Source organism: Numenius arquata, chromosome 1, assembly GCF_964106895.1.
Source record: "Numenius arquata chromosome 1, bNumArq3.hap1.1, whole genome shotgun sequence".
Taxonomy (NCBI): domain Eukaryota; kingdom Metazoa; phylum Chordata; class Aves; order Charadriiformes; family Scolopacidae; genus Numenius; species Numenius arquata.
This window is the reverse complement of record NC_133576.1, coordinates 104,618,135-104,645,602: the sequence shown is the minus strand read 5'-3', so window position 1 is coordinate 104,645,602 and position 27,468 is coordinate 104,618,135. Positions and strand designations below refer to the sequence as shown.

The window sequence follows — 27,468 nt, the reverse complement described above, 5'->3', positions numbered from 1 at the left end:
AGGAGGCAGAGAAGACGGGGACAAACCTGGTCGCCGCTGCAGCTGCCACCACACCCCCACACCCCCCCCTGCTCGGGGATGTACCTTTCCATTTGTTGCTTCTTCCTCTGCTGGGCTCCCGCCCTGTCTCTGAAGAACCTGAATTACTCGGTGCCGGAGGAGCAGGGAGCGGGCACGGTCATCGGGAACATCGGCCGCGATGCGCGGCTGGCGGCGGGCGCGGCGGGAGGCGGGATGCTGCCCGCGGAGCGCGGCGCTCCCGGCGGCGGCCGCGGCCCCAAGTCCACCTTCCGGGTACTGGAGAACTCGGCCCCGCACCTCCTGGACGTGGACGGGGAGAGCGGGCTGCTCTACACCAAGCAGCGCATCGACCGTGAGGCGCTGTGCCGGCGCAGCGCCAAGTGCCAGCTGTCCCTCGAGGTGTTCGCCAACGACCAGGAGATCTGCATGATCAAGGTGGAGATCCAGGACCTGAACGACAACGCACCGACGTTCCCCTCTGACCAGGTGGACATGGACATCTCAGAAAATGCTGCGCCGGGCACCCGCTTCCCCCTCACCAGCGCCCACGACCCAGATGCAGGGGACAATGGACTGCGCACCTACCTGCTCACCCGGGACGACTATGGCCTCTTCTCCCTCGATGTGAAGTCCCGTGGTGATGGCACAAAGTTTCCAGAGCTGGTCATCCAGAAGCCATTAGACCGTGAGGAGCAGAGCCACCACACGCTGGTGCTGACGGCACTGGATGGTGGCGACCCACCACGCTCAGGCACGGTGCAGATCAACGTGCGCCTTATTGACTCCAATGACAACAGCCCCGTCTTTGAGGCAGCCTCCTATGTGGTAGAGCTGCCAGAGAATGCCCCACTGGGCACTGCCGTCATTGACCTTAATGCTACTGATGCCGACGAGGGTACCAACGGAGAGGTGCTCTACTCCTTCAGTGGCTATGCACCCGAGCGCGTCCGCGACCTGTTTAGCATCGACCCGCAGAGTGGCCTCATCCGTGTCAAGGGCAACCTGGACTATGAGGAGAGTGGCCTCATTGAGATCGATGTCCAGGCTCGGGACCTGGGGCCCAATCCCATCCCTGCTCACTGCAAGGTCACTGTCCGCCTCATCGACCGCAATGACAATGCCCCCACCATTGGCTTTGTATCCGTTCGCCAGGGAGCACTGAGTGAGGCTGCTCCACCAGGCACCGTCATTGCCCTGGTGCGGGTCACCGACCGTGACTCGGGCAAGAACGGGCAGCTCCAGTGCCGGGTGCTGGGAGGTGGTGGCGGGCCCGGAGCCGTCCCTTTCACCCTGGAGGAGAACTATGACAACTTCTACACTGTGGTCACTGATCGGCCCCTGGACCGTGAGGCACAAGACGAGTACAATGTGACCATTGTGGCACGTGACGGGGGCAACCCCCCACTCAACTCCACCAAGTCATTTTCCGTCCGCATCCTCGATGAGAATGATAACCCACCCCGCTTCAGCAAGAACCTCTATGTGTTACAGGTGCCCGAGAACAATATTCCTGGAGAGTACCTGGGCTCTGTCTTGGCCCAGGACCCTGACCTGGGCCAAAATGGGACAGTCTCTTACTCCATTCTGCCTGGGCACGTGGGCGACGTCTCCATCTACACCTATGTCTCCGTGAACCCCACCAATGGTGCTATCTACGCTCTGAGGAGCTTCAACTATGAGCAGACAAAGCACTTTGAGTTTCGCGTGCTGGCCAAAGACTCAGGCTCACCCCACCGCGAAAGCAATGCCACGGTACGAGTCACCGTGCTCGATGTCAATGACAACGCGCCCCTCATCGTCCTGCCTGCCCTCATTAATGACACTGCTGAGCTGCAGGTGCCTCGCAATGCTGGGGTGGGCTACCCTGTGGGCACCGTCCGTGCCCTGGACAGTGACTTTGGGGAGAGTGGGCGCCTCACATATGAGATTGTGGAAGGCAATGAGGAGCACCTCTTTGAGATGGACCCCACTAGCGGTGAGATACGCACCTTGCACCCCTACTGGGAGGAGCTCAGCCCTGTGGCTGAACTGGTGGTAAAAGTCAGTGACCATGGCAAGCCCAGCCTCTCTGCAGTGGCCAAGCTCATTGTCAGGGCCTTGGCAGGGCCCCTGCCTGAGGCTGGTGAGCCACAGGTGAATGGCGAGCAGCATCGGAGACCACACTGGGACTTGTCGCTGCCCCTGATCGTGACGCTGAGCACTGTCTCCATCATCTTGCTGGCTGCCATGATCACTATTGCTGTGAAGTGCAAGCGAGAGAACAAGGAGATCCGCACCTATAATTGTCGCATTGCCGAGTATAGCCACCCTCAGCTGGGAGGAGGGGGAGGCAGTGGCGGGGGAGGAGGAGGCAGTGGCAGTGGAGGGGGCAAGGGCAAGAAGAAGAAGATCAGCAAGAATGACATTATGCTGGTGCCCAGTGAGGGTGAGGACAGCCGGGGCCCCCTCAATGTCATGAACGTGGTGAGCAGCCCATCCCTGGCCACCTCACCCATGTACTTTGACTACCAGACCCGCCTGCCCCTCAGCTCTCCCAGGTCTGAGGTGATGTACCTGAAGCCCGCCTCCAACAACCTGACTGTACCCCAGGGACATGTGGGCTGCCACACCAGCTTCACAGGGCAAGGGACTAACGCCAGCGAGGCTCCCCCGAGCCGGATGTCCATAATTCAGGTAGGAGACTTTTAGAATACCCTGGACCTCACTTTAGACGCTGGTTTAACTTTACCTTTTGTCTGCAGTGAAATCTGCTGTAAGGCACCACTGAAGGGACCAACACAAGTCACTAAAGAGAGGTGGACTTAATGAAAGTGGAACCAGGCCACATCTGGTGGGTCTGGTTCTGCAGTCACACTGGTGTTTCCGGTGTGATTCAAAAATATATGCCCACTGAAACAGAGTTACAGCAGTGTAAAAGAGGTGCATGCGAGAGTACGGGCAGGTGTTTAGTATGTTTGAGTCATGCTGGGGTATTTTCCCAGATGATCATCAGACAGAGGTGGGCACTTCCACAGGTTTTACTTTGCTTTGGTTTGGGGTGGAGAAGGGGGAGGGAGTTTCTGAAGCAGTCATATCATCTGCAGTAACTAACAGGACATGGGAGAAACTCTACACACTGGGGACATCTATTGCAACAGTGTATTATAGCCCTCCAATCCTGTATGTAAATATGAGCTATCTTTCCAAGTTGTATGTTTTAAATTTTTTTAATTTCCTTCTTTAGAATATATATACATAAATATTTATTTTTTTGATGCAGAACGGTATCATTGGGACCCCATTGCCTCCTCCTCTCCCCATAAACAACCAAACCTTCAGCGTTGAAAGATCTGCTTAGTCAAATAGAAAGAAAATGTATGTGGTGATTCCCTCCTACCCCCAAATGTAAAAAAAACTCACATCCTGTCGTAAAACAGCAAAACAACTAGTCAGATTTCCAGTAGCCTGAGTCAATATTGATGATTGCTTTATAGTGAAAGACTTACATGCTCTGTCTTCTACCAAAGCTCATCTAGAAATTACAGCTGGGCTGCATTCTGCTGCCAGTTATAGCCACACTGTCCTCTACCGACTTTTGTGAGTGTGAGAAATGGCAGAATTTGGACCATTGGATATAGTGTACTAATCAAAGAATGACTTAATTTTTAGCAGGTAGTTTAAAGTCCAAACTCAGAAGATGTATTCCAGAGCAGTGAACTCGCAGAGTGAAGGTGAGGGCAGAATTTGGCTCCAGTTGATTTAATTTAAAGTATTACTTCATGATTAATGCAGCTTAATGTTCAAATACTACAGGTATGTTCCAAAGTGATTTTTAACATTTGGATTGAAAGCAGGCTCTGGATAATGACTATTAAATATATTTGAAATGTCATATCTGTTTTATCCTGTGGTTCTCCTAATATGCTGTTCTGAGTCATAGGGGAATGAGCTGAGTGTATCAGAAGTGACACAGACTCGTTTTGTATACGCAGCTAGTGGGAAAGAAGTTGCGCTGTAGACACTTGATGTACCAAAAGGAAATTCATAATACCTTTGAGTTATCATACCCTGCGGTCCGTGAACACCGAATGTTCTAGTTACCAGCTGCATCTAATGTTTTAAGCTAAATAGAAGCAGCCATTGGTAATTGGCAGGTTAAGTAACCAAAATTCCAGTAACTGATGGTCTGTAAATTGAACATTTATAACTGGAGAAAAATAAAAAGAAAAAAGGCTGGCTGTACAAGGTCACTGTAAACTAATCCTCAGCCCACTATTGAGTTGTGTCACAGAAACAATTTAATTTTATGCCTATCATGAATTTGTGTTGCTATCAATTAGGTGAGTGGAGCAATACTTAAAATCTGAAATTGATTCTAACAAAAAGTGACACTTCAGGAAAGAGTTTAGGTTAGGGCACAAGCAGAGATAATTTGATTTATAATTCATGTTTTAAAAACAAATAACTTTCAATGACACTTGTTTAAGTAATGTCAACTTTTTTACTGTAAAATGGAGTTGTCAGAATGCTAAAAAAAAAACACCTCATTTTTTTTCCTACTGACAAGTGTAATAGTTACTAAAGGACAGAAAATTATACTTTCCTGCAACCATGTAATGTCTATATAAAGCAATTAATTCATGTATTGATGCTACTGAGTAGTAAAGATTCAACTGTAGTGTAAAATCCCTTTGGAAAATATGATTCCTTTTTTTACAGTGTTCACTGTATAATATCAATCATGATTATTTTTTTTCTGAGATCTATATAAAGCTAAAAGAGGAATTTCCTCCCTTAAAAAGGTGTGTTGTGGTTTCTGTAACAGTTTTCATTATGACAACTGTGGGGTTGTTAACCGTAACTCCTTGTAGCACATACTGGTTTATCTAATATTGTTTTTGCTTTCCCTGAACATCTATACAGAGTATTTTGGATGTTTAGATGGTCCAACCAGTGGATTAGGAAACATTCGTTTTTCCCTAGTGAACAACCTGCTCAAACTTACTTATTGATACTACATTTTGTAGTTGTATTGACAAAACAAATACACAGTATGAAGCAGAGTAGTTTGTTTCTATTTAGGAAAGGCCCAGACTTAAAGTAGCTAGATAAGCTAGATGATACTCTTCACTGTAATTTTGTAGTACTAAAATACATTTTGTATTCTTCATCTCCACATCCCTGGAGTAAATTTTATATAAAATTTGCATTTAGACTGTAGATACTACTTCGTGTCTGGTCCTGTACTTAAGCCTCATGTAAAATTCAAACTGCAAACTTAGGGAGAAATAGTAAAGGATCAGGCCTCTCTGGATCTACCATATCCTTAATCACTCCAGGAAACCTGTCTGGAAAAGTAAATTGCACAGTTAGGAATCAAAGGTATAGCCAGTGGAAAGAAAGATACAGAATTCAAACAGCTGCTTTATCATCTCCTTTCATTAGTCAATTCAGAAAAGCAGTTTTCTTCATTACCTCAGTAAGGGAAAGGTAAATGATTGTGTAAGTGTTCTCTAGTGAATATTCACTTCAGTTTTTCCAGATATATTGCTGAGCCACAATAAACTCACACTATATAATTCATACAATGGAACTGCTTTACTTCACTCTCATTTTCTCGGCAAGTGTTTGGTGGCAGAATGCTCTAGGAGCAGTGTGTTATTAAAACTTTATGTTTATATATATATACACACGTACATATGTATATACCCATGGGTATATATACATACATACTAAATATTATATTATTACTCAGTACATCCAATTGAGTCTATAAATATTTAAAATCAAATAAATAATTTCTTTCTCAGTAAGATCCAAATTTTCTCACTCTTATTAGGCATGCATAACTGCTTTTTCCTTTGCAATAAGAGCTATAAAGTCAATAGGCTTTATGGTTTACTTATTTCTTATGAATAGTATTTTATTCTACTGACAACCCCATTTATATCAATGAATACCTGTGGAGTAAAGTGTCACTTAGTGACTATGGGTTTCAGACTGACCCAAAATCACCAGCAGTTGAAGAAAATATTGCCTGATATGTATAAGAGTGGTGTATTCCTACCTTTTTAAGTGACTTCTGCTGCACACTAGTCACACGGTTTAACAACTTGTGTGTTTACTCACTACTTTGTAGCATCCAGCCATGTGCCATGGTTGCATGTGTTACTTATATGAATCAATGAACTTCTTCAGTACCATAAAAATTAAGTAGTTTAAACATGTATACATATATATATATATGCATATAAAATTTTGGATGGATAGCCAAGGATGCGGTATACCTCCAGCTTTTATTGGCGCAAGAGACTTGCAAGGGGTAAGGGCTTCTGAAAACAGTCTGTGATTTGATGCACACATGAAGTTGATATGGATGAAGAACAGTGTTTACTAACATACTGGGAAATCAGAACAGCTACACTTTGTCTTGTTTCATCGGTTTTACCTTCAGCAATCATATTCTAAACATACTTTAGAAACTGTGCTTTAAATGCAAGTCAGTTAAAAATATTTAGATATAGGCCAGTGCTATTTAATTCTCATTGCCAGATTCAGAATTCCATGTGGCCTTTGAATCACTTAAGGTCCAAATGATTCATTTTTATCGGGGAGAAAAAAAAAGGAAAGCAGGAGAAAACGGAAACTCTATGTGGTTGAAAGATTTCTGTTCACTCTGGACCTTAAAGACTACTGGGTAAATTCTGCTCGTCTCATTCTGGTGAGTGAATCAAGCTGACCTACTCGCCTGACTAAGAAAAACAGGATTTTGCTTTACTTTGAAGAGCAGCCATTAAAAAAAGAAATATCATGCACAAACATACACATATACATTCATATCTCTGCTACCAAAAAGTTCTGAGTTAATCAGTTTGCCTTTTCCTGGGTGAACAAGTCATAATTTCTTCTTGCAGGTTTCCAATAGATAAAAGATTGGATGAAAAAAAGGGAAACAAATAGTTAATCTAAACAAATAGATTCTCGAAATGGGTTCCTCAAAGTGACATAACAGTAGTGCAGAAAACTACCTCCATATATAAGGAGTGTTGATCATCCTAGAGATTATTTATGGTTATACTTGTGGTGCAACTTGGAGAGGTTTGTAAATATACCAGGAATGAGGTGGGAGTGAATAAAGAAAACGACGGTCACAGCTTTTGCTAAACAACAGCTAAAAAAGAATGACTGTGTTGCAAGTAGTTCTCAAGATGGGAACCACCAAAGCTGCTGTACTAGGCAGTGCTGTAGCATTTTAAGATAAAGTACAGATCATTCTTGATATTTCAGGCACCTGATGTTTATGATGTGTCAACAGATTACTGTCAAGTCCCAGTGCAGCTTCATTGCCAGGTGTCTAGTAGGACCTAAGACAATAGAGTCTTCAGGGCAAACAAAAACCATAAGCTGTATTAGTCCTGCTCTGTCTTTAGATATACTATTCCAGGCTTTACTTTGAGAAACTCCAGCTCAGAAATTTCAAGACTGCAAAAAAGCAGTCTGCAGCTGCTGTAGTATGGGAAGCAGATTTCCTTACAGAAGTTGCATTTGTTCTCAATGTTTTAACTTCCTATCTGAAAACAGAGGTATTTGGTTTTTGTTTCTGTATCTTCTACTGCAAATGAGGAATATTATTCTCTCTCACTAGAGCTAGTAGAAGTTAACATTTTGCACCAAGAGGATACTGGGGCAGTTCTACCCATTTGCAAATTTGCAGGTTTGTAGTCCATAATTCTCAAAATTTCACAGCTGCATATTCTATGCAGCTAAGAACGCTGAATTGTCATTAGATGAAAGTTCAAACTACCTGACCAAGATGCATTATGTGAGTTTTTACAGTGTTTTACAAGGTTAGATCTCTTACAAAATAACTCCTGTCAGTGTTTGCATTGTGTAAATGCAGTCTGCGGTTAATACGATTTTGTGTTACATTGTTTTGTAGTTTTAATTTTACTTACTCAGTGAAGTCAATGCTGCGGTTGTCTGTGTAAGAATTTCAGGACAGGATTTTTTCTATATTTTAATGAAACATAATTTCATTTTTCAGCAAGATACACTGCATAGTACTGTGACACAAAGTGCATATATTTTAGGACCAGATCTGGCAGCATACTGCTTACTGTGGTATCTGCCCTGGCTGCTGAAATAGGCAGAGGAAGCAGAATTGGGCTCCTGTTTTATGTTACACCTGCTCTGGTTTTGATCTTTAGCTCCTTGCCAGTATTGTCTATAGCAAGATTATTTCAAAAGGGTCATTCCTGATATATAGGTCCATATGAGACCTAAAGAATTTTCCAAGATGAAATGCTGCATTATAAAACAAGAAACATAATAGAGAAAAAGGCAATTTAAGAGTCTGAAGTAGAATATTGATAATATGAGAAAGAAAATTGCATTGCCAGAACAGCAATTCTCATTAACCAATAAATTAAGAATAATAACGTCTCTGTAGAACTTACTGCTTTATAACGTATAAGAGTTGACAAAAGTTAGTGCAGTTAAAATAAAAGACATGAGCAAGTCATATAGTATTTACTGGATCACAGCTCTCACTAGCTCTGAAAGTTGTCTGAACTTTCCTAATCTTGATGCTCACTGTCAATGCCTAATCTTAAATGGGAAAATTCACACAAATCTGTGATTACCAGTGCAATTTCAATGACATCCTTTGAAGAGTTATCTTTTAACAATAGATTTGGTCAGGTTTCTATTATCTTTACCCACATTGAAGAAAAGGCCTGTTCTTACTCATATTTCTGTCAATAGCATAATTTTGACTTCATCAATGATTTCAGTGGTTCAAGAGTAAATTGTGACTAAGAGCCGTACAGAGTGCAGCTAAGAATAGTATGATTGGGCCCTTTATTTTTAGATATCAGCTTTTTGTGATATTTTCTTACAGCTTCTTTGCAAACAACTAAGGAGACTGCAATTTAGAAGATTTTGTAACTATCATGTGAACTGTAACATAATCAGGTGTGCAGCTGAAAGAAGAAATCAAAGACTTCACTGAACATATTGCTGAACATATATTTTCATGTTTTCATATATTTTTGAAAGTGTGCATAGTATAGCATTATTCTTAAAATTCAGCAAATATTGTTACATGGAGAAATATCATTAGGTATGTGTAAAATATTCACAAATAACTCCTGGTATTTAAAAAACATAGATACAACCTAGCTTCTCTAATTAGGGAAAAATGTAATTAAAAAAAATACTTTCTTCCTGAGTCACAACATTTGACTGTAAAACAGTTAGGATTTTGTCTTCAAATAATAATAATAAAAAACTATTCTTTTCTCTCCCCCCCCCCCCAGCATTTTTTCTTCCTTTCCACTACCTTTCTCCCCAGGAAACATTAACATACTGTGTAATATTTACCCATATGTCTTTAAAGATCCTGATGGATTTGTCTTTCTTTTGTTGTTTCTACAAAACTTAAAATGCCTAATTAAATTAGTTTTAGGTTTCGCTATGCAAGACACTCATTCTACATATATAAAGTGTATCTATGTGGGTTGTTTTTCTCTCTCTGAAGAAAAAATATAGGGTGTATGGCAGAGGTCTTGAGATACCTTTTCAGGACCGAGGAGTGCCTGCACGTATAAAGAAAAGACATTTTGACACTAGTATTAGTATTTTCCAACAGGTAAGAATTTTCTGTGAAAAGAACTTAAACAATGATTTGTTGACCTGAGCAGAAACACAGCTCTGTTTTTATCTTTAAAAGTATCGAAGCAATCCTTTGATGTCAAAAGGTCAGAGTAGAACAGTTGGGACAAATTTTTGCAGCGGATAGCCTGAGAGCTTTATGCTTTCAATTGTATCTCTACTTCAGCTGTAAGAAGAGAAGTGGTGAAATTAATGCTAAAGGGTTCAAAGATATGGGAAACAAGTGAAACTCTCAGGGGACTGCAGGCTCTTACCTAAATAGAAAAAAAAAGGAAAAAAAAAAAGAAAAAGGTACTAGGAAGAGAGTGGCAAAATGATTTTGGGGAAACGTTCCTTGAGTTAGAGTGTTTCATTTGTTACATTTTTAAGGGGGCAACGAGGAGATTAAACTAGTTGTTGCTGCTTTTGCTGATATGATGAGATGAAATGCAGTAGTGTACAGCTTGCCATAAATCTTAGCCAGGGTGCGTTCTAAGTCCTAGTAATATATTTATCACGGTCTTTTTTGTGCAACCTTTGTTTTTTAGTCTGCTGTAGACTTTTTTTTTTTTTTTTTTTAACAGAAGAAGAATCTGGATTAATTACTGTAAATCCTATGAGAATGAAAAATAGATAAATTATGAAGTATTTTAGATAAAATACTCAGTATTAAGTACTACATTCAAGAACAAGCAAATTCATATGAATATCCCTGTTAATTAGGATATTAGGCAGTGCTTTAAATAACCTCCTTGAGCAGTCATATATTTTCTAGCTAAATCCCAAAGGCCGCTGATACAATTCCTACTTATTAAGGTCACACGAGAAGCATCTCTTTCTTCTACTGAATTGCTTCTACTAGTTAGTGTGGTTACCTGTACAGAAATGATAGCATAAGATCAATTCAGCTCTCACTTGTTTGAGATGAGAAGATAGCTCCTTTTTTGATGATGTGTCCTCAAAATTTAGGAGTCCCTCTACATATATTACTACATAGTTTCTGCCAATCATTTGTGTTACTTGTACGGGTGCATCTCACTTTTGTGCAGTGAGCAGATATTTCCTCTCCCAGCCCTCAAGACAATCAGTCCCATGCTGATCTATTTTCAATTTAGTATGCTATAAGCAACCTAGTCAAGTAAAACCTTTCAAGTGAACAGTATTTTATTTTAGCCATGGACCTTTCTATTGGCTTTGTGATGTATGTATCAGACCAGAGTTCCTCTGGTTCATAAAATAGTTTTACCCATAATAGAAAAGTTTCTAATTGCATCTTGTTCCCTGCTGGGTGGTTGCGTGCTGCAGTCTCCATGGCACGCCAAAGGAGGACTCTAAAAGGGAAAGGAAAAGCGTTGTTACAAGATACAAATGCACAGTTTCAGCTGTGTGGGTGGGACCTCTGATCGATGCATTGTAAATTCTTGCAGTGATAGACATGCGAAATTAGTTTCAGGCAGCGTTTTAGACCATCTATTGATATATGTGTGACACGCTTGTATTTGCCTGTACTAGTTCTAGTGACACTATGATTACTGGTATTTGCAGTCCTTGCCCTGGAACACTTCCAGGCAGTTTTATTGTATTGAAATGGCTCTTACAGTTCATTGAGCATCCAGCATAACACTGCTGAATATGATTGGCGCGTTTGCATATATTTATTCAAAAAAAATCAGGCAGTTAAACTGCATAATTATGGGAAAACGAATCATAACAATAAAAGACCATTTAAGTTAACAAGCTTTGTGATCAAAGGATAAATACAGGTTGGATAAATGAGACTCTAGATGTAACTAATCTACATAAATAGGCCTTGGTCTGATTAGAGGAAAGGAATATATTAAAATAATCTAAAGGTATTAAAAAAGCATTTTACTTCAGTACTTTTATAACGCCTAGTTTTATTTCATCATATTTTTAACATTTCTAGTCAATAAAAATAGCTGTCTTCAGTGATAAAATACTTTTATGTGGTTTTATTTCTTGATTAACAATGTTTACAGTGCAAAGAAACTCTAAACTAACACAAGTAAACAAAAGTAACATCATAAGTTTTCATTCTTGTTTGAATGCATCGCGTGTCAAAAAACTTAAAATATTTTTAATGTCTTAATTTTAAAAATTTTAATGTTGCAGTGGTTTTTGATTGATTTTTAATTAAAGAAAAACATTAAAGGGAACATTTAAAGGACAATTTCTTGTTTACTGTCTTTATCAGCAGAGAGCAGCCTTTGTAGTGTTTGAAAGCTGGTGCATTAAAAATCAATTTCAAGTCTTCAAAGCTATAAACTCTTGCTTGCTTTGTAGATATATACTGTTTTTAAAATCATTGGAAGCACACTTGACAATTGAATTAAAAACAAAAGGTAAATAATGGCTTCATCAAAATTTGAAGGATTTTAATGTATTTTTAATAATAGCTGAAGGATTTTTTATAGGGAGCAGACACGTGAATCACAATTTTTAGCTTTTAAATGCATAATTTGTTCCTAAAGACAGTTATATGTATTCTTTTATTAATAGAAATTTGTTTCAAACTTCTGTTGGTGTTGTTCTGTTGTTTTTAATGAATGCCGTGATTCAAACACAAAACATGTCAGTCAGATTCTTTACTTACTATATTTCTGTCTCGTTCTTTGCTGATTGCTAAGCAACCACTTATGGCTAAGATTGTTTAGCTACAACTCCGGTTTAAAAAAAAAGAAAAGGTGAGCTGAAGTGGGCTAAACAAATTTTCATGAATTCTTAATGAAAACATTTAAATTCTATAAAATTTTAAAGGTGACAAAAAAAAAATATTGCTTTGATAACGCATCTTAGATTCAGCACTTGGGCTCTGTTCCTACAAGTACTGAGGAAAAGACTGCTTTTCCACAAATCTAGAAAGAGCAGGATCATGTCCTTAAGCAGTGCATAAGTAATTTCAAGGCCTATGGAAACTAACTTATATATGTATAAGTCCGTTAGTATTGTGTCTTTCAAGGCATGATCCTTAAAACACTTATTCAGTGAATATTTTAATTTAGGTCAGTAGCACCACTGAATTAAATAGATCGCTTACAGGAATGGAGTTGCTGATGCGGGCAAGCACATGCAGAATTCAACCCAGAATCTATGAGTCTGTGTTAGCTGAACTGCTCCCTGTTGCTTCTCTCCTTTTTTTAAGAACACTGCAAAGCTGCAAAAGCTGTTCGTTTCACTTAGCCTCCAACTGCATTCTCTAGTACTCTATTGAGATAGTCCTGATGTCTGAATATTTGATACTTTTGCTTTTTCACATAGACTTCGTAATTTGATATGCAGATTTGAAGATCATAAAAACAATCCCGCTTTGATGATCATGAGCAAGATTATCCAGTCACAGCTGTAAAGCACCAAGTGTGTTTTTTTCTGATCTCTTCATCATTTCAGTGGATCAAATGGCAATAAGAATATAGTGGAATTTAGAGTGCTTGGGAAATAATGAATTTAAAAGCTTTTTAAAAATGGCAGCCACAAAGCCTTAGAAACTATTTAGATTTCTAGACTGTATGTCAGGTAATATAACTGAGTGTATGAATGCTTATGTGGAGATACATAGATAAGAGAGCAACATGGATTCAAAAGAACTCTCTAGCTGGATAAAAGGCATTATTATTTACCAATGTGCATCTATTTTTTTTTTTTTTTTTTTTTAATATTGTATAAGATCTGCACATAGCTGTGTAACAGTGTTTTGGAAGATGCTGTCAATCCACACCTTTTGCTGCAACCTAGAAAGCACCAAGTTTAGAGACAAATGCTGTTGTCATTTTTTTCCCGAGGCGAGAGTATAGGTAAGGAAGGACCTCATTTTCCACGTCATGGTGAAAGTTATACATCTTGCTTAAAACTCTGTATCTCGCTATCAGGCTTCAGGATTGAGAGTAATGATGAGAAGGAGGTATAAGTCATGTGGCATGTGAGAATAATCAGCACTCATTTGCTTCCATCAGCTGTGTTAGGTATTAAAAAGCACATGATAATTTGCATCTCGTAGCTCCAAGGCAAGGAACGTATCAGTCAGCTTTGTAGCCATCGGGTGAAACAGAGGGGAAACCAAAAAATTTTGTCTTATTTCTTTCAATGCATGATCTTCATTTTGTCTAAATCTGTAAATGTATCTTTTTCTGCTTAAACCACCTGTAGCTTCTTTTCAGCCCTAACAGGATATAGTATTGCAATGGGCAGAAGTAACTGGATAAGTTTCTTTTATTGTTTATTCGTTGGCCACCATATATATGATCTTTCTCAACAGTACACTTCTCATTATCACAATAATGTGACGGTAATGAAATAATAATTCCTTCATACGTGAAATAACTCATTTTAAGTACATTCCTGCGCTCATTTGTTTCAAACAGGCTTTCAGAATTTTGAAGAAAACTTTAATTTCAGCTAATTTAAAATATACGTAGACCACACATACTGTTTTCTTCATCCCCTGATACTGGCAAAGAAATCTTAGGAACGAGTAGTTAAATTTCCAGATTTTGACCTACTTGTTAGTCTACTTTACGTGCATGAAAGTAAAGCAAGAGAGAGCTGTTTCTATTAAGCAAATGTAAGCCTCAGGTATTTTGGTTAATATTGGTAAAGATCTGAAGATAAAGTAAATTGCTTGCAGTCATACTGGTCTTGCTGATACCAGTAAATGAAGAAATAGGCATAGATGTTGAATAGCCATAGGAAGAGAAGAGTTTACTTAAAGGAAATGTTTTATTCTTTAAATGTTGAGTCATAGGTTTTCTATAGTATTTTATAATAAAGACAATTACATAGTAATTTGGGTTAGAATGCATGCCCAGTTCCCCATCTCAGAACCCAATTTGTTACTACCTGTGGCTATTTCTATTAAAAAAGAAACATAATTACTATGAGTCTCAGCAGTCTAAGAGTAAATTTTTGCAATTACAATACCTCCCTTGGGCAGATGTGTGAAAATGGCAGATTAATTCCTGCCAGTATCTGTCTATTCCTTGCACATTCTTAAGGTTGCTGGTAGCTTGGATTATGATTACATTGGTGCTGTTTGTTATGCTGTGGTTAAGGTTAAAGCAGCAATCCTATTTTAAATCTTTAGGAATAGGCCCCTATACCATTACCTTGGAAAGTCTCTATGCTGAGGTTTGATGCACAAGGTCCTAGGAGTAAGATCCTTAATTCTATTTTCATGGAAAGTGAATGAGTTTGCTCTTGATCTTAGCATATTTTAGAAGGGCATTTTGTACATTTTGTACAGGCATTTTCACTTTATGCCTGACAAGATTTAAATAAAAGCAACCAACATTTACTCATTCTTAGCAATTTACGGTGAAGTTAATAAAGTTGCATGTGAACTGAAGGCCATATAGTAGTTCATTAGTATTGTATGGGTTTTATTTTATTCCCAATGGCACAATGGTGTGTTTATTTAGAAAGGAACCACCGGTAAGTTAAGATGGCCCTGAAATTATGTAAGTGAATCACTTTCTATGGTAGCAATCCAATTCATCTCCTAATGAACTTTTCAACCTGAAAACAAGTTTTGAGGTTTTATGTGTAGAAGAATTGCATGCAAAGGCACGCTGCTGCAGATTACTCTCTGCAGCTAAGCACCTAGCTCCATGTTGAATTCCAATGAAGTTGGAAGTTGGTGTGGCTTCATGTGGGCTCATGATCCACCTGCAGGGAGCAGCATCAGTCTGTGTTACACATTATCCAGTTTGAATATTCAGGAAGAGCAGTGTGAACCATCCTAACAAGTTTTTTTTTTCCCCTTTGCATGAGGTTTTTTTGGGGGCGATTTCTTGCACTGCACCTGTCATAGTTTCATTTCTTTTCCTATTTTGAAAGAGACTTTCCCTGACAAACACTTCTACTGAATGTTGGCTTGGGGACTTTTGTGATGTGGATATTAGTTAGAAAAGGTTGCATTAGCTTTTTTCTTTAAAAGTTAATGAGTAAAATAAATAAATAAATAATATATATATGCATCCAGTTGCCATTGCATGCATTCTCTTTGAAAAAGGTACTCACATGCTGGATGAGCATCCTGCTAATTAGATACAGAGGCAAACGCATAAGTTAATCACTGTATTCTAACTAGCCCCTCAGTCAAATATTAGTATTCATATTCAGTCTCTCTGTCCCTGGTGAAACTTGCAGCAGTGTCCTAGATGTTGACATACTAACAATGGTTTGGAACAGAAAGAAAAGTTTTCCAAATCCTGGACTCTTTGCTGAGAACATTTCTTATGTAGATCTTCCTTATCTTAACAGCAAAATCTGATTTCAGACTCTTGATGTGGCAAGCTGTAACAACACAGGTAATCCAAAACTTTTTTTTTCCCCAGACTATTATGAATTTACCTGTCACAGTCAGCCTTTAAATACCTATGAGTTTAAAATTAGCTGTGGAGATCCCTAGATAAGCGGGTGTTGTGTTCAACATGTTCAAAATGAGGTGATCCTATTGAGAAAGATAACTTTTTTTTTTTTCACTTGTTCTGAATCAACTTTATATAGAGTCCTGTATGAGGACATTGTAGTAGGTTAACACTGAAGTGACAGAGTTGTGGATGGTTATACAAAGCCCTATAATCGAAAGGCCTTATTTTTTCTGTCCAAGCCTACTTGAGCGCTGTTACTATATTCACGGTGCATTCGATCAAACTTTCCATTTTATGAGGTACCTCATCATAGGCACGTGACTCTTATGGCCTTAAAAATATATTTAGGGACAGAACCTCTTGCTAAATTTGTGCAAGCCTAAATTATTTATCTTATGTCACAAATAATACATCAACTCATCACCATTTTACAGCTGAAAATCTCCTTGCACAGGCATGTGAGGCTGTAAAGTTTGATGATCTACTATTCTGTCATAAATTCAGCCATTATTTTGGCAGCATATTTAGTGATGTGTCTTTTTCTAGTGCTAAGAGGAAATAATTATGCCAAGGTATTTGTGTGAAAGTAGGGCTTTGTATCCTGTCACAAACTGCTTATAGAATACCTTGTTGGGGATTTTTAACAAAATGTTGAAATAAATAGTTGTATGACCAAAATAAAAAAATCGAAAGAAGGTAATAATGTAAGTTTTAACATCTGTCCTTTTCTTCCTAATTACTAAGGAATTTAAGTGAATCATTCCTTTTCTGGAGAAGGATTTTGGGATGAGGAAGGGGATAAGTTTGTGGCTTTAAAGGAAAGGAGGTGATCTAGATTTACCTCTGTTCTTCTGATCATCGCCTAAGAAGAAAGCTTCAGACTTTATGTGTGTTTTCTGTGCAGGCAGTGTGGCTTCAGAATCAAGTTCTGCTTTATCTTCGTTGCTAATTTTTTCTCGTTCTGTAGGGAAGAAACATAGAATCGGAGTCTTGTGCCACATACAGTGTTTGCTGCCTAGCTAATCACCTTTCCCTGTCACTGCCATTACAAATCTGTTTAAATGCCGTCCATAGAGAAGACCATATGCTGCGATAAAGGAATTTTATGTTTAAGAGTTTCTTCTCAATTCCTATCACTATTGTAATCTTCTTCCTGCTCCTTTGCAGCTTTCTTCAGCATACAACATATGTATCTGTGGGAATGTAGCACACTATGTAAAGACTCCCTTATCCCCTAATTGAAGTACGCAGACTGATCCAGGGGCTATTGAAACCAATTTGAAAACATCCATTGATTTCAGCGGACCTCAGGTCATGGCTTGTGGGAGTTTTATTGTTGCCTTTAGTGAGATGGACAGAAGAAGGTAAACATAGTGGATAGATGTTAACACAAACTTAACAGATTTAAAATATCCAGTGTCTCTATTTCCCCTTACTAAATATTGTGAGTACAAAACAATTTGTCGGTGTTAAAAGGCCATAATTTGATCTCCTTCTCCACCATAGAGTACTGCAGTGTTTATAAGCTTTTATCTGTTTAGAAAACATTTGTGATATGTTGCTCTTAGAAACAGGAAAACACCAGTGGTAAGAGTAGGACAAATTCTACAACACTTACTGGCTTCGCTGGGAATTCTTGCTGAGTAAGAGCTTTCAGAGATATCTCAAAATTAAAAATAAAATGCCCGGAGCTCACAATTGCACTGTAGAATCTGTGTGCATGAAAGAAAGAAAAAAAAAAAAAAAAAAGATAAGGTTGTTTCCATACTGAAAAAAAGGGTTCTAACACATGAAAAGAAAAATATTTCTGAAATTATAGCAAACACTTTGATCATCTCCTTAAATTTCAAGTCACTATTTCTTTAAGTTTCCCTCTAATTTTAATGTTTTAATTTCCAGACTTCATGTTTAACATGTAGATTAGAATGAAAAATCAAAAAAAACCCCACCCAAATTCTATCAAAGATACACTCCCAAATGTATTGTTATTTTGAGTTCATGGTATGATATTCTTAGAATAAGGTGGATGTGGTGATAAGTGCAGATCTCATTCTAGCTAGTTAATTGTAGGTGAGTCTGTTGCGGAGTAAACATAGTATCTGTTAGGAATACTGAGGTAGACTCAACATGGTGGGAGCCATAGATAAAAGGTGCATTAAAGCGTTTCAAATTTAATCATTAGGTTTCATTGCACCCATCTGCTACCAGAAAATATAATTGGCAACTTGATTCATTGACCTTTAACTGTCATTTTGGAGCATGTTTTTTTTAAAATCCATATTTTCAAGTCAGACCTAGAGAGTTAATTTGATAAGAGAATGCCCAGTACATTTTAATGCAATTACTTTTTTCTTTTTTCTTTTTTTTTAAGCAAAACGTTTTTTTAAATATAATCAGGTTTAATGGTCTGTTGTATATTCTGCTAATCTAGTCAAAGTAGTTATTTAATATTGAATGTGGTTAAAAGCAACTAATGTTCAACTTCATTAAGGCTTCTATTAAATAGAAGGCTTGCTGAACTTCTACTGTTTTTTTTTATACATGAACTACTACCTCTTATTAATTATTTCCAGGGGTTTCTGTTACACTGGAATTATACTTACAAGCCTCAGTTCCACCAAGATTATACAGCATAGTAGAAGGTCTAAATAAGCAGTGAAATTGTGGAGCGCTTCATATTTTGTTCCTAAAATGTGTTTTATCTCTTTCCTTTTATTTTCTGAAGCTGATATTATCTTGTGCCGGTGGGGTGGAGTGCATACACCTCTTAGCGGTTCTGTATGTGTAGCACACAAGTAGACTTTTAAAATAACAGTGTTACTTAGAGCAAGCAGGAAATATAATGTGATAAATGAGAATGATTTAATGTTTTCTCAGCAATGGTAAACAATTATACTATTCTGTCATCTGAAGTTTATATAATGGAAAATTATGATTACATGTGTTTCTTTACACAACAGGCTACAATTCCCAAAATATTTATGTAATATAGAAACAGATGTATGTAACCTAACCTTATAATCCCATTTCACAGCTTTCCCAAATACCGGGGAGCTCGATAAATAGGAAGCCGATTATATTGGCAGTATAACTCCATTAATAGGATTCGGATTTGCCTTATTGACAAGCCAGTACTGTTAATATGATCCAGTTTATTAAATTGACAGAAAAACTGGAGCGATAGAATGTATCTGCAGCCTAATTGACAGGGAAGCTCTTTCAAAAGGTTCTTAATGTGGTTTTTATTGACAGAGTAGCTTCAATAGGTACATATCATTGGTGAACAGTGTAAATATATTGGATGCAACTGTACTAGCAGATTCAGGTGAAGTAGTTATTGTTGTGTTTTCTCTTACGTCCATCTTTACTTTGATATAAGTCATATCAAGCTCTCTCATAAGATCTTCAAGAAAGCCTCTTAAAGCACCAGTCTAACTGCACTGCTCACAGGCATCTGACAAGTTGTGAGTTATTTTAAATGTGTTCATTTTTAAATGAATAGAGGCAATACAGAGCAATGCAATAATGTGTCGTGAATTTCATTATGTTTATTTATTGACGTTGTGATAGCAGAAACAGCGCTATTGTACTTTCAGCTGAAGCTTTTTATGTGGTGTGATGTTTGGCACCTCTTCTTATGTTCTAATCTTGCACCTTCTCCAAAAAGTAGTTCATCTTAAGAGCTCATATTACAATTACATTTCCTAGTCCCATTTGACATCTTTCCACATTCTCTTCCCAGACCATGCTAATTTCATTAGATGCTCACATTTCATGTTTCCCCAGTGGAAAATAAAATGAGGCTCAGAAACCTGAAACTATCATGAAATAAGCAGCAATTTGAGTGTGGTCCGGAAAAATCTTCTTGATTCCCTTTCAGCAGAAGGAAATTTTGGGTTCAGCTTCCACAAGTTTTCCAAGTCCCATCTTTCTTAGAGAAAGAAGTCTGCATTCATACATAAATCCTGCATCTGCTCTCTCAGGGGAGTTGAAGGCTTTTGTTATGCTGACTTGTCCACTGAAGAAGAGGTAAACCTGTTCCTGAAAGGCTTCAATCTCATACTAAATTTCATACTAAAAAATGTCTGATCGGGGTCTGGTCCCACCTCATCTTTTGAGTGTCTTTTAAGTCTACTTTTTTACCAGGATCACTTAAAAATATGTCTCTCTATAGTGACCTTTTTAGCTTCTTCAGCCTTCAGGCTTGGTGCAACCTTCAATGAGGTGAGAGGAAGCTTGCCTGGGCCTTGTGACTGCAAATCCTTGCACTGTATTAAATCCCTGCAGTCTAGGCTTCTGCCTTCTTTTGTGCCTTGTACATTGCAGAGTTAACCCCTGTAAAAATTTTAGAAATAATTGTTTTCAGTAAGACAGTAGTAGAAATACAGCTGAAATACCTGCAATGCCTTAATATGAATGCTTAAGCAATAAATCACTAATAATTTTTTTTTTTTGGTACATGGACCAGGCATTTATATGGGGAGAATCTTCTTTCCTTCACTTACAGGAAAGGATGGTAGTCTCTGTCCCCAGAGTTTCACTTTTCAGAGGTCATTGTGCATTTTATTGAATAGCTCAGGACCTCTTTACCTCACAGTTTTGCTTTTCTCATTCAAGAGAAAGAGAAAACATGAGCTACCAACATTCTGCAATAAAGAGTGAAGCAGCCTGGTGAACATTTTTGCATTGTGGATCCGACTGGTTTTGTTGCCCAGTGTTTTTAATGTGCTTTTGAAGAGCGTTGCATACGTCAGAAATTCACATAAACACACTGCAGGTCTTGTAACAGCAAAATACACATTTTGCAGCAAGCGCAAAACTTCCCAAATATGTCCATGTCATATAAATCATGTCTTAAAAACATTTTCAAAAGAATGTGAGTGGAGAGCACGTATTAGGACAAGATTTGTTAAAGCACTCTATTCAATTTTGTCCTTCAAAAAGGTAGAATAGCTTATTAGAAGTTTATGCCCAGTTTGGTTTTTTTTTGTTCGTTTGTTCGTTTGCTTGGTTGGTTGGATGGTTTTGGGTGTTTTTGCTATTGGGCAAGTACGTTTTCTTAATGAAGGAAGTCTGAAATAGAAAACTACTACTTCTGGCTAAGTATATACACTCACTGGCAGTCTTATACTGAGGAGTCTTTGTGAAAAATTGTACTATGTTGAACACAAACTGTTCCTAACAAAATAAAGGCAATTGTGTGCTCTTTCAAAACTAGATTTGTCAGAATACAATTCTTGTGTCTTGAAATGTGATTGCCATTATATAAGATCTTTGTTACATGGGGGAAGGGTGAATACTCAGAATTAAGCTTTTCAAGAAAAGACACAGAAGATGCTTGAGTTAGATATTAAGTGGCAGTCTGATAAAGGGGAGATGTGTTTCATTTCATTTTTGCATTTAATGTTTAATTAAAAAGAAGTTAGAGTCAGCAAAGACATTTTGCTTTATTATAGTTCCAGGTATGAACACCTACATAAAATGGAGTTGCATTGAATCATTTCTGAAAATGTGATACTTGTTCTTGTAATTCTGAGAAAAAATTATGAATATTCTAGTAGCTTAATATTCATAAATCTGATTAATGTTTCAGTCCTTTTTTTTTTACATTTCAGAATATATCTTTCCCTAATATGACAGTTATTTCTGGACATAATTTATCAAGAATACTTAAGTATTGTATTTCTCTCTGCCCCCCCCACCACCCCCCCCAACCCGGCCGACTTTCTCTTGCTCACTTTTCCCATCTATATCTTTGTAGTCATGTTGATTCTAGGATTTTTATTTTTTTTTAGGAGAGAGACCGGTCGAACTGAAAACTTTTTCTCTTCTTTTTCTCTAGTTTTAGTCAAACATTATGGAATACAGTAAAGATTACTAGAAATCTTCAGAATTGTGGCATAAAAAAGATTTTTATTAAAAAGAATAAAAAAAGAAAATCGCTAGGAACCTCTAATTTTTAATGGGCAGCATACTTTTTATAGGACTTCTTGAAAACAGAAGCCTTGTGAAGTCCTCTACCATTGTCTTAATGAGCAACAGTAGAATCCCTGAAATCTTCTTGATTAATATGGGGCTGTAATTTTAATCCTGACTTTTGAAAAAAATATATTTGTGTGCAGAGCCACAGTGGAACTCCTTTTTATTTATAAAAATATCAAAACTTTTCAACAGAAATAAACACATATACCTTGGCAACATAAACTTATGGAAAAAAAAAGCAAGATTAAAGTAGCCCATTGCTAAAAGTATTCCCTATAATTCATTGTGTAATCCTTTGTCCAGACTGCTTCAAACTGTTTCCTGTGATGAAGCTTTCTCTTTATTTTTTTTTTTTTTTCTTATGAGAGTATTTAAGGTTAATGAATCCTATGAGGAATTTGTTTCTGATCCTCTGTTCTTGGCCATAATTTTTCATTTTCCTTTCTCTAAATGGAACTTCTAGAAAACATAGCCATTCTAGAATTAATTAGTAGAACCTTAGCTTTTGACTTTCAAATTTTTGAATGGCTTTGTTTTGAATTTCTAAAATTCAGTATTCCAAAATCACCATATAAGAGCAATACTTAGCAACAACTGTAGTTTATCTAAGCCACTGTGTGGTCTTAATATGCAAGACCTAACCCCTGTAATAGAATTAATGCTTTCACGGGCAGTGTACAATAGCACTTGAAAGGATAGTCTATATGTTGTTCATCCAAACACCGGGCAGTAAATGATTCTTCCAGTCACATCATTAGACTGTTGCAATTATATTGTCACATCTGAAACCCCATACCAGTAACAGTGTATTTTGCACAGGCTCAATTTGCCTGTTCTTTTACTTTCCTCCTCCTCAACTCCCTGATGAAAGAGGCAACGTAATCAAACTGTAAGATATTTTCTGAAAGGTAGTAACCCCCTTTTTTAAATTTTGGCAGCTTTTGAAAGCTTTATATGCAGTCTGATCTCTTTCAAAATGGCATTTTTTATGAGCTTCATCCTTCTGAGAAAGTTATATTAAACGTGTGTACAGGAATCCTCAGGATTTTTTCTGCAACATTGCAGTAATGGCAGTGTTCCTAAAATTTCAAATTTACTCTAGGGTCACATATTAGAACAGATAGATGGAAGTAAGTATTTTTAAGGGGACATTGTAGCCACTGTGAAAAAGTATATCTGTTGAACGGTTTAACACCATACCCTCATTGGAAATGAGCAGATTCCACTAATCTGTGAAAAGGAGCCATGAAAAACCAGGACCTGTTCTCTAGGTGAGCTAGAGACAGTTAGGTTGATATCTCAGACTTTTTAATTCTCCAGTATCTAACCAGGGCAGTGGACAGTTCTGCTTTTGCTTTAGTTTTAGAGACCATTTGTCCCAGGATGTTTTCTTCCTACTGAAGAACTTGTATCTTACTAGTTGGTGACCTAACGGATACTCCAGCCCTCAACCTTGAATCAGAGAGACAGAAAACATGTCTTTACTATTTAACTCTGGTGACTTTTAGAGACAGATTGTTTCTGGGGGTTTTCTTAGGTGGTGGGGAGGGGGGTGTGTGAGAGTGGAGCTTGTTTTTTTTTTTTTTTTGTTCAGGAGGTTAACACGGCTGGAATTTGAGTAATTTTTGGTTATTTATCTGGAGATTGTAATTCCATGTCATTCACGTCTGATACAATGCATCTTACTTAGCTTTAGCTATTACACTGAACATCTTGCTGGTCGTCTAGATTCCCATAGACTGAAGAAAGTCATCTCCAGGAGCAGTAGGTACCTAAGCTAGATGCCCAAAATGGGATAAAGTATCTTGTGTGTCTCTAGTGCTTATAAAAGGACCTTAGCTGATTAGCTTAGAGTAGCTGCCTAGCTTTAGATGGTTATCTGCAGAGGAACTGAAGCCCACCTTAAAACTGGAGGCAGAGAGACACAGTGGTTCCAATTTCCTAGAAAGGGCTATATATCCAGAGAAGAACAAAGAGTTTATTTGCTGTTGATAGATTTTTAAAGTAGCACTCATTTCTCAGTGTTACAGCTATGCACTGAAAAGACGTATGATTAATGCATGAGCTGAAATGTCTAATATCACTTCCATAGATGTTAAAGTGTAAAAATTTTAAGTATATGACCTCTCACTTCTACTGGGATTAAAAAAAAAAAAAAAAGTGTTTAAGGCAGCTAGACACTCATATCTCTCTGTAACCCATTGTGAAGCAGATGCTTATCTTTCGAAGATTCCTCTAAACTACCTAGCCTTAAAATTAAATGATTCTTTATTATCCCAATTTTTGTATAGATATTATCACACATGGAGCAATTCTCTCTTTGCTGCCTGTATCTCAGGGTGCTCTGTTACAGCTCAACACAAGCATCATACTTTCGTAGTCCGTAGGAGAAGGTCTAGTGCTTTTAGAGAAGAAGGAAAAGAATTCAACTGTGAGCTCTGTAGCTGTATATGGTTATTGAGTATTTACATTTGTTCTTTTGCAGCAATGAACTCACTGTAACATGCACTCAACTGTCTGTATTGCTGCAAAATGCAATACGAAGGAAATTGGTCAAATTATTGAATTAAAGGTCATTAATGATTACCATAAATACAGAATTTCTTAGAAGCAGCTTCCATTTTTAGGACGGCAGCTAAGTTGTGGTCATAACTTCTATTTAAAATTTATATCTTGGCTAGTCCAGGGTGTGCAAAATGATTTTTTTACTATGAAAAAGCAGAAAAAAAGATATGACCGGCTCTTACTGTGGTCCGGCTTATAGATAAGTTCTTAGTGCCACCTTTAAGGAGGTGCTATAATTAACTCCAGGGCAAAAGTCCGACTTTTCTAATGGCAGACAATTGATGAAAAGGCAGTTTATAGTGGGCATTTTGCCTGACAAAGACATGAAAAATGGAAATGTTGATTCCAGTAGCAGCTGTGTTTAGGAGGAGGCAGATTTCTTATGTAAGTAAAAGCATAAGGTCAGTTTTCCTGGGCATCTGTAGTTGAGATATTAGACCTAGAAAATAGACATGGGTTCTGCCATTGTAAAGATTTATTTAGATTGAGAAGTATTGGGCTCTGTGAGTGTCATAATGATTATATGTGTATATATATGGGGTGGATTTGCTGCACACAAGAGGGATACTAGCTTACAATTTGCATCAAGAAAAGAATAAATGGCAGGATTAAGGCTGCTTCCAAAATATGATGTGCTACATTTAAGAGATTACATTTATGAATGCTGAAATATTTATCTTTGTGCCTCCATTTCTTTCTCTTTCTGGTTTCCAATGTTTGTTTTTATAACTTGAAACATGTTAAAAGTAAAGACAAGCTTTTATTCTAATTGCATATATTAAAAACAGGATCTTGTCTGATTTTAAGTGCAAAGCACTAACCTGCTCCCTAGTTGAAATGGCCAGATTTTAAAAAGTTTGGATACCTGTAGCTGAAATCATCAGCTTTTGAAACACTGACTTGGAAAAACAGTGTCAGAACACTGAGATTGATGTCCCAGATCTTGAGAAATATCCTTCTGTAATATAGCATATTGTTTGCATTTCTTAAGCAGTATTTAAGAGCTTTCACAGGCCCATTTTTTAATAATGCTGCTGAAGAACAAGTCTCCAGTTGGACATAAACATGCAGATTTCCAAATTATGTGCGATTTTGATGTGATAAAAAATCGTTTAGAATTATAAATATAGGAGCTTTTTGCTGTATTTTGAAAACAGATGAGTAAAACCTGATTCTGTCATACAGTTTATCATAAAAGAAAATTCACTGATAAAACATCAGATTATTTTTGCAATGACGCATACAATGCTATGTATGTAGTCCACAGCTTAAATTAGAAACAACTTCAAAATGTGAATATAATGTGTGTCATAATCCTAATTTTTGAACCAAAGGCTTTAACTAGAAACAAGAAGAAAGCACAGTGTAAATTTACTTCACACATGCCAAACAGAGATAATTCTTTAACTTCCATCCCTTCCCTAAATCATACATGATATCGGTGGTATATAAACCTGTATATTTCACATGCACCTTGAGAATGGCAGGTGGCTAACTATTTTCTGTTGCAAACGGCAAAAACTGTTAAATTTCCGATGTAACATCATGAATCATTTCCAAACTCCAGTATTCCAGCCATACAAGCAGTAGCGAATACTTCTAATGACCTATAAAATCAAAACAAAGCTAAAAAAATGGAGTGGGGAGTGGGAGTGAAAAACAAATATCTAGGAGACCAGGCTCTTGTGTAAACACTTGTGTGACACTAAACCTGACCTTGGGCCTTCTGCTCTATTAGTTGAGCGCTGCCTGTGTTACTGATACTGATAGGCTAGATGCTGTTGCAAAACTTATAGCTGCTGCCAAGCATAGTGGTGTGATATGAAGTGATGCAGAAAACAGTAGAAGCTCTGTCACCAGGTCAGCTGCAAGAAGAAGTGACGTGTGTGAATGTACAGTATATGGAGTTTTGTGAAAGATACAGTCTCTCTTTCTCCCAAAGAACTTCAGCTGATGATACAAGGGGAATTCAGTTCCCTTTGGCAGGACTCCATGTTGGTCTGCATGCTGTAAATACTTCTGCTTTACAGTTACTTAGCTCATGCTGCTAAAAATATACTCATGACAGACTTAATGAAAGTGTCTTCTTTTAAAAACTACTTGTCTACAACAATCATTTAATGTTCTTGTTTGCATGTGTGGTTCTCATTATTCTGACATAGCTATTAATACTGATGAAAATTAAAGAGAGAAAATCCAAATATTTTCATACTTGCACTTTTCCAGTAGCATTTAAGAAACCCCACAGCTAATCAGCCATAAATTTTCTTGACTTTTTTGCTTATTTTTTTCAATTCAAGAGTAATATAGCAATATATAAAATTGTATTACAGCAATAAGGGCTTCAGAATCCCAGTAGATGATGTAATTATGATTAAAAATTAGTATTATTGAATAATTCACTTTTGTAATATGCAAAAGTAATTTTTTCTCTCATTTTCAATAACCATCAGTCTTAATATCTAACTAATGAAAAAACATAAACAGTGTCATCTGTCAGGTTACTAACAGAGAATGCCACTTATTGGAGCCTCATTGTTTACTTTAGCAGGTAATTTGTGGACCGGAATCATTTAATTGTTCTGAGCACATAATTACATGCCAGCATTTTCCAATTTAATTAAAATGTACAAATCTGAAGATTAAGGGAATTTTTGAATTATTAATCATTTCTCCTCTAGGAAATCTTGTTGCTCTGCAGGAGATTTGTCCAGTGTACAACTATACGTATTTTTTTCCTTCTCTTTCACAGACAGACAATTTTCCCGCAGAGCCCAATTACATGGGCAGCAGGCAGCAGTTTGTTCAAAGGTAAGGCCTATTAAATAACTTTCTCGGCTTCCCCATTTGCATTCTTGTCAAAATTGCTTTGCCAGAGAGTACA

At 37.7% G+C, this 27,468-nt stretch overlaps 1 protein-coding gene across 1 annotated transcript in view; it reads left to right on the top strand.

Moving 5' to 3' along the window:
• Positions 1-78: 78 nt before the first annotated feature.
• PCDH17 (protocadherin 17) overlaps positions 79-27,468 on the top strand; it is an 87,888-nt gene continuing 60,498 nt past the window's right edge. Inside the window, exons 1-2 of the mRNA XM_074153148.1 lie at positions 79-2,694; positions 27,337-27,395. Coding sequence (XP_074009249.1) covers positions 79-2,694; positions 27,337-27,395 — 2,675 coding nt within the window. The remainder of the gene's footprint in view (positions 2,695-27,336; positions 27,396-27,468) is intronic.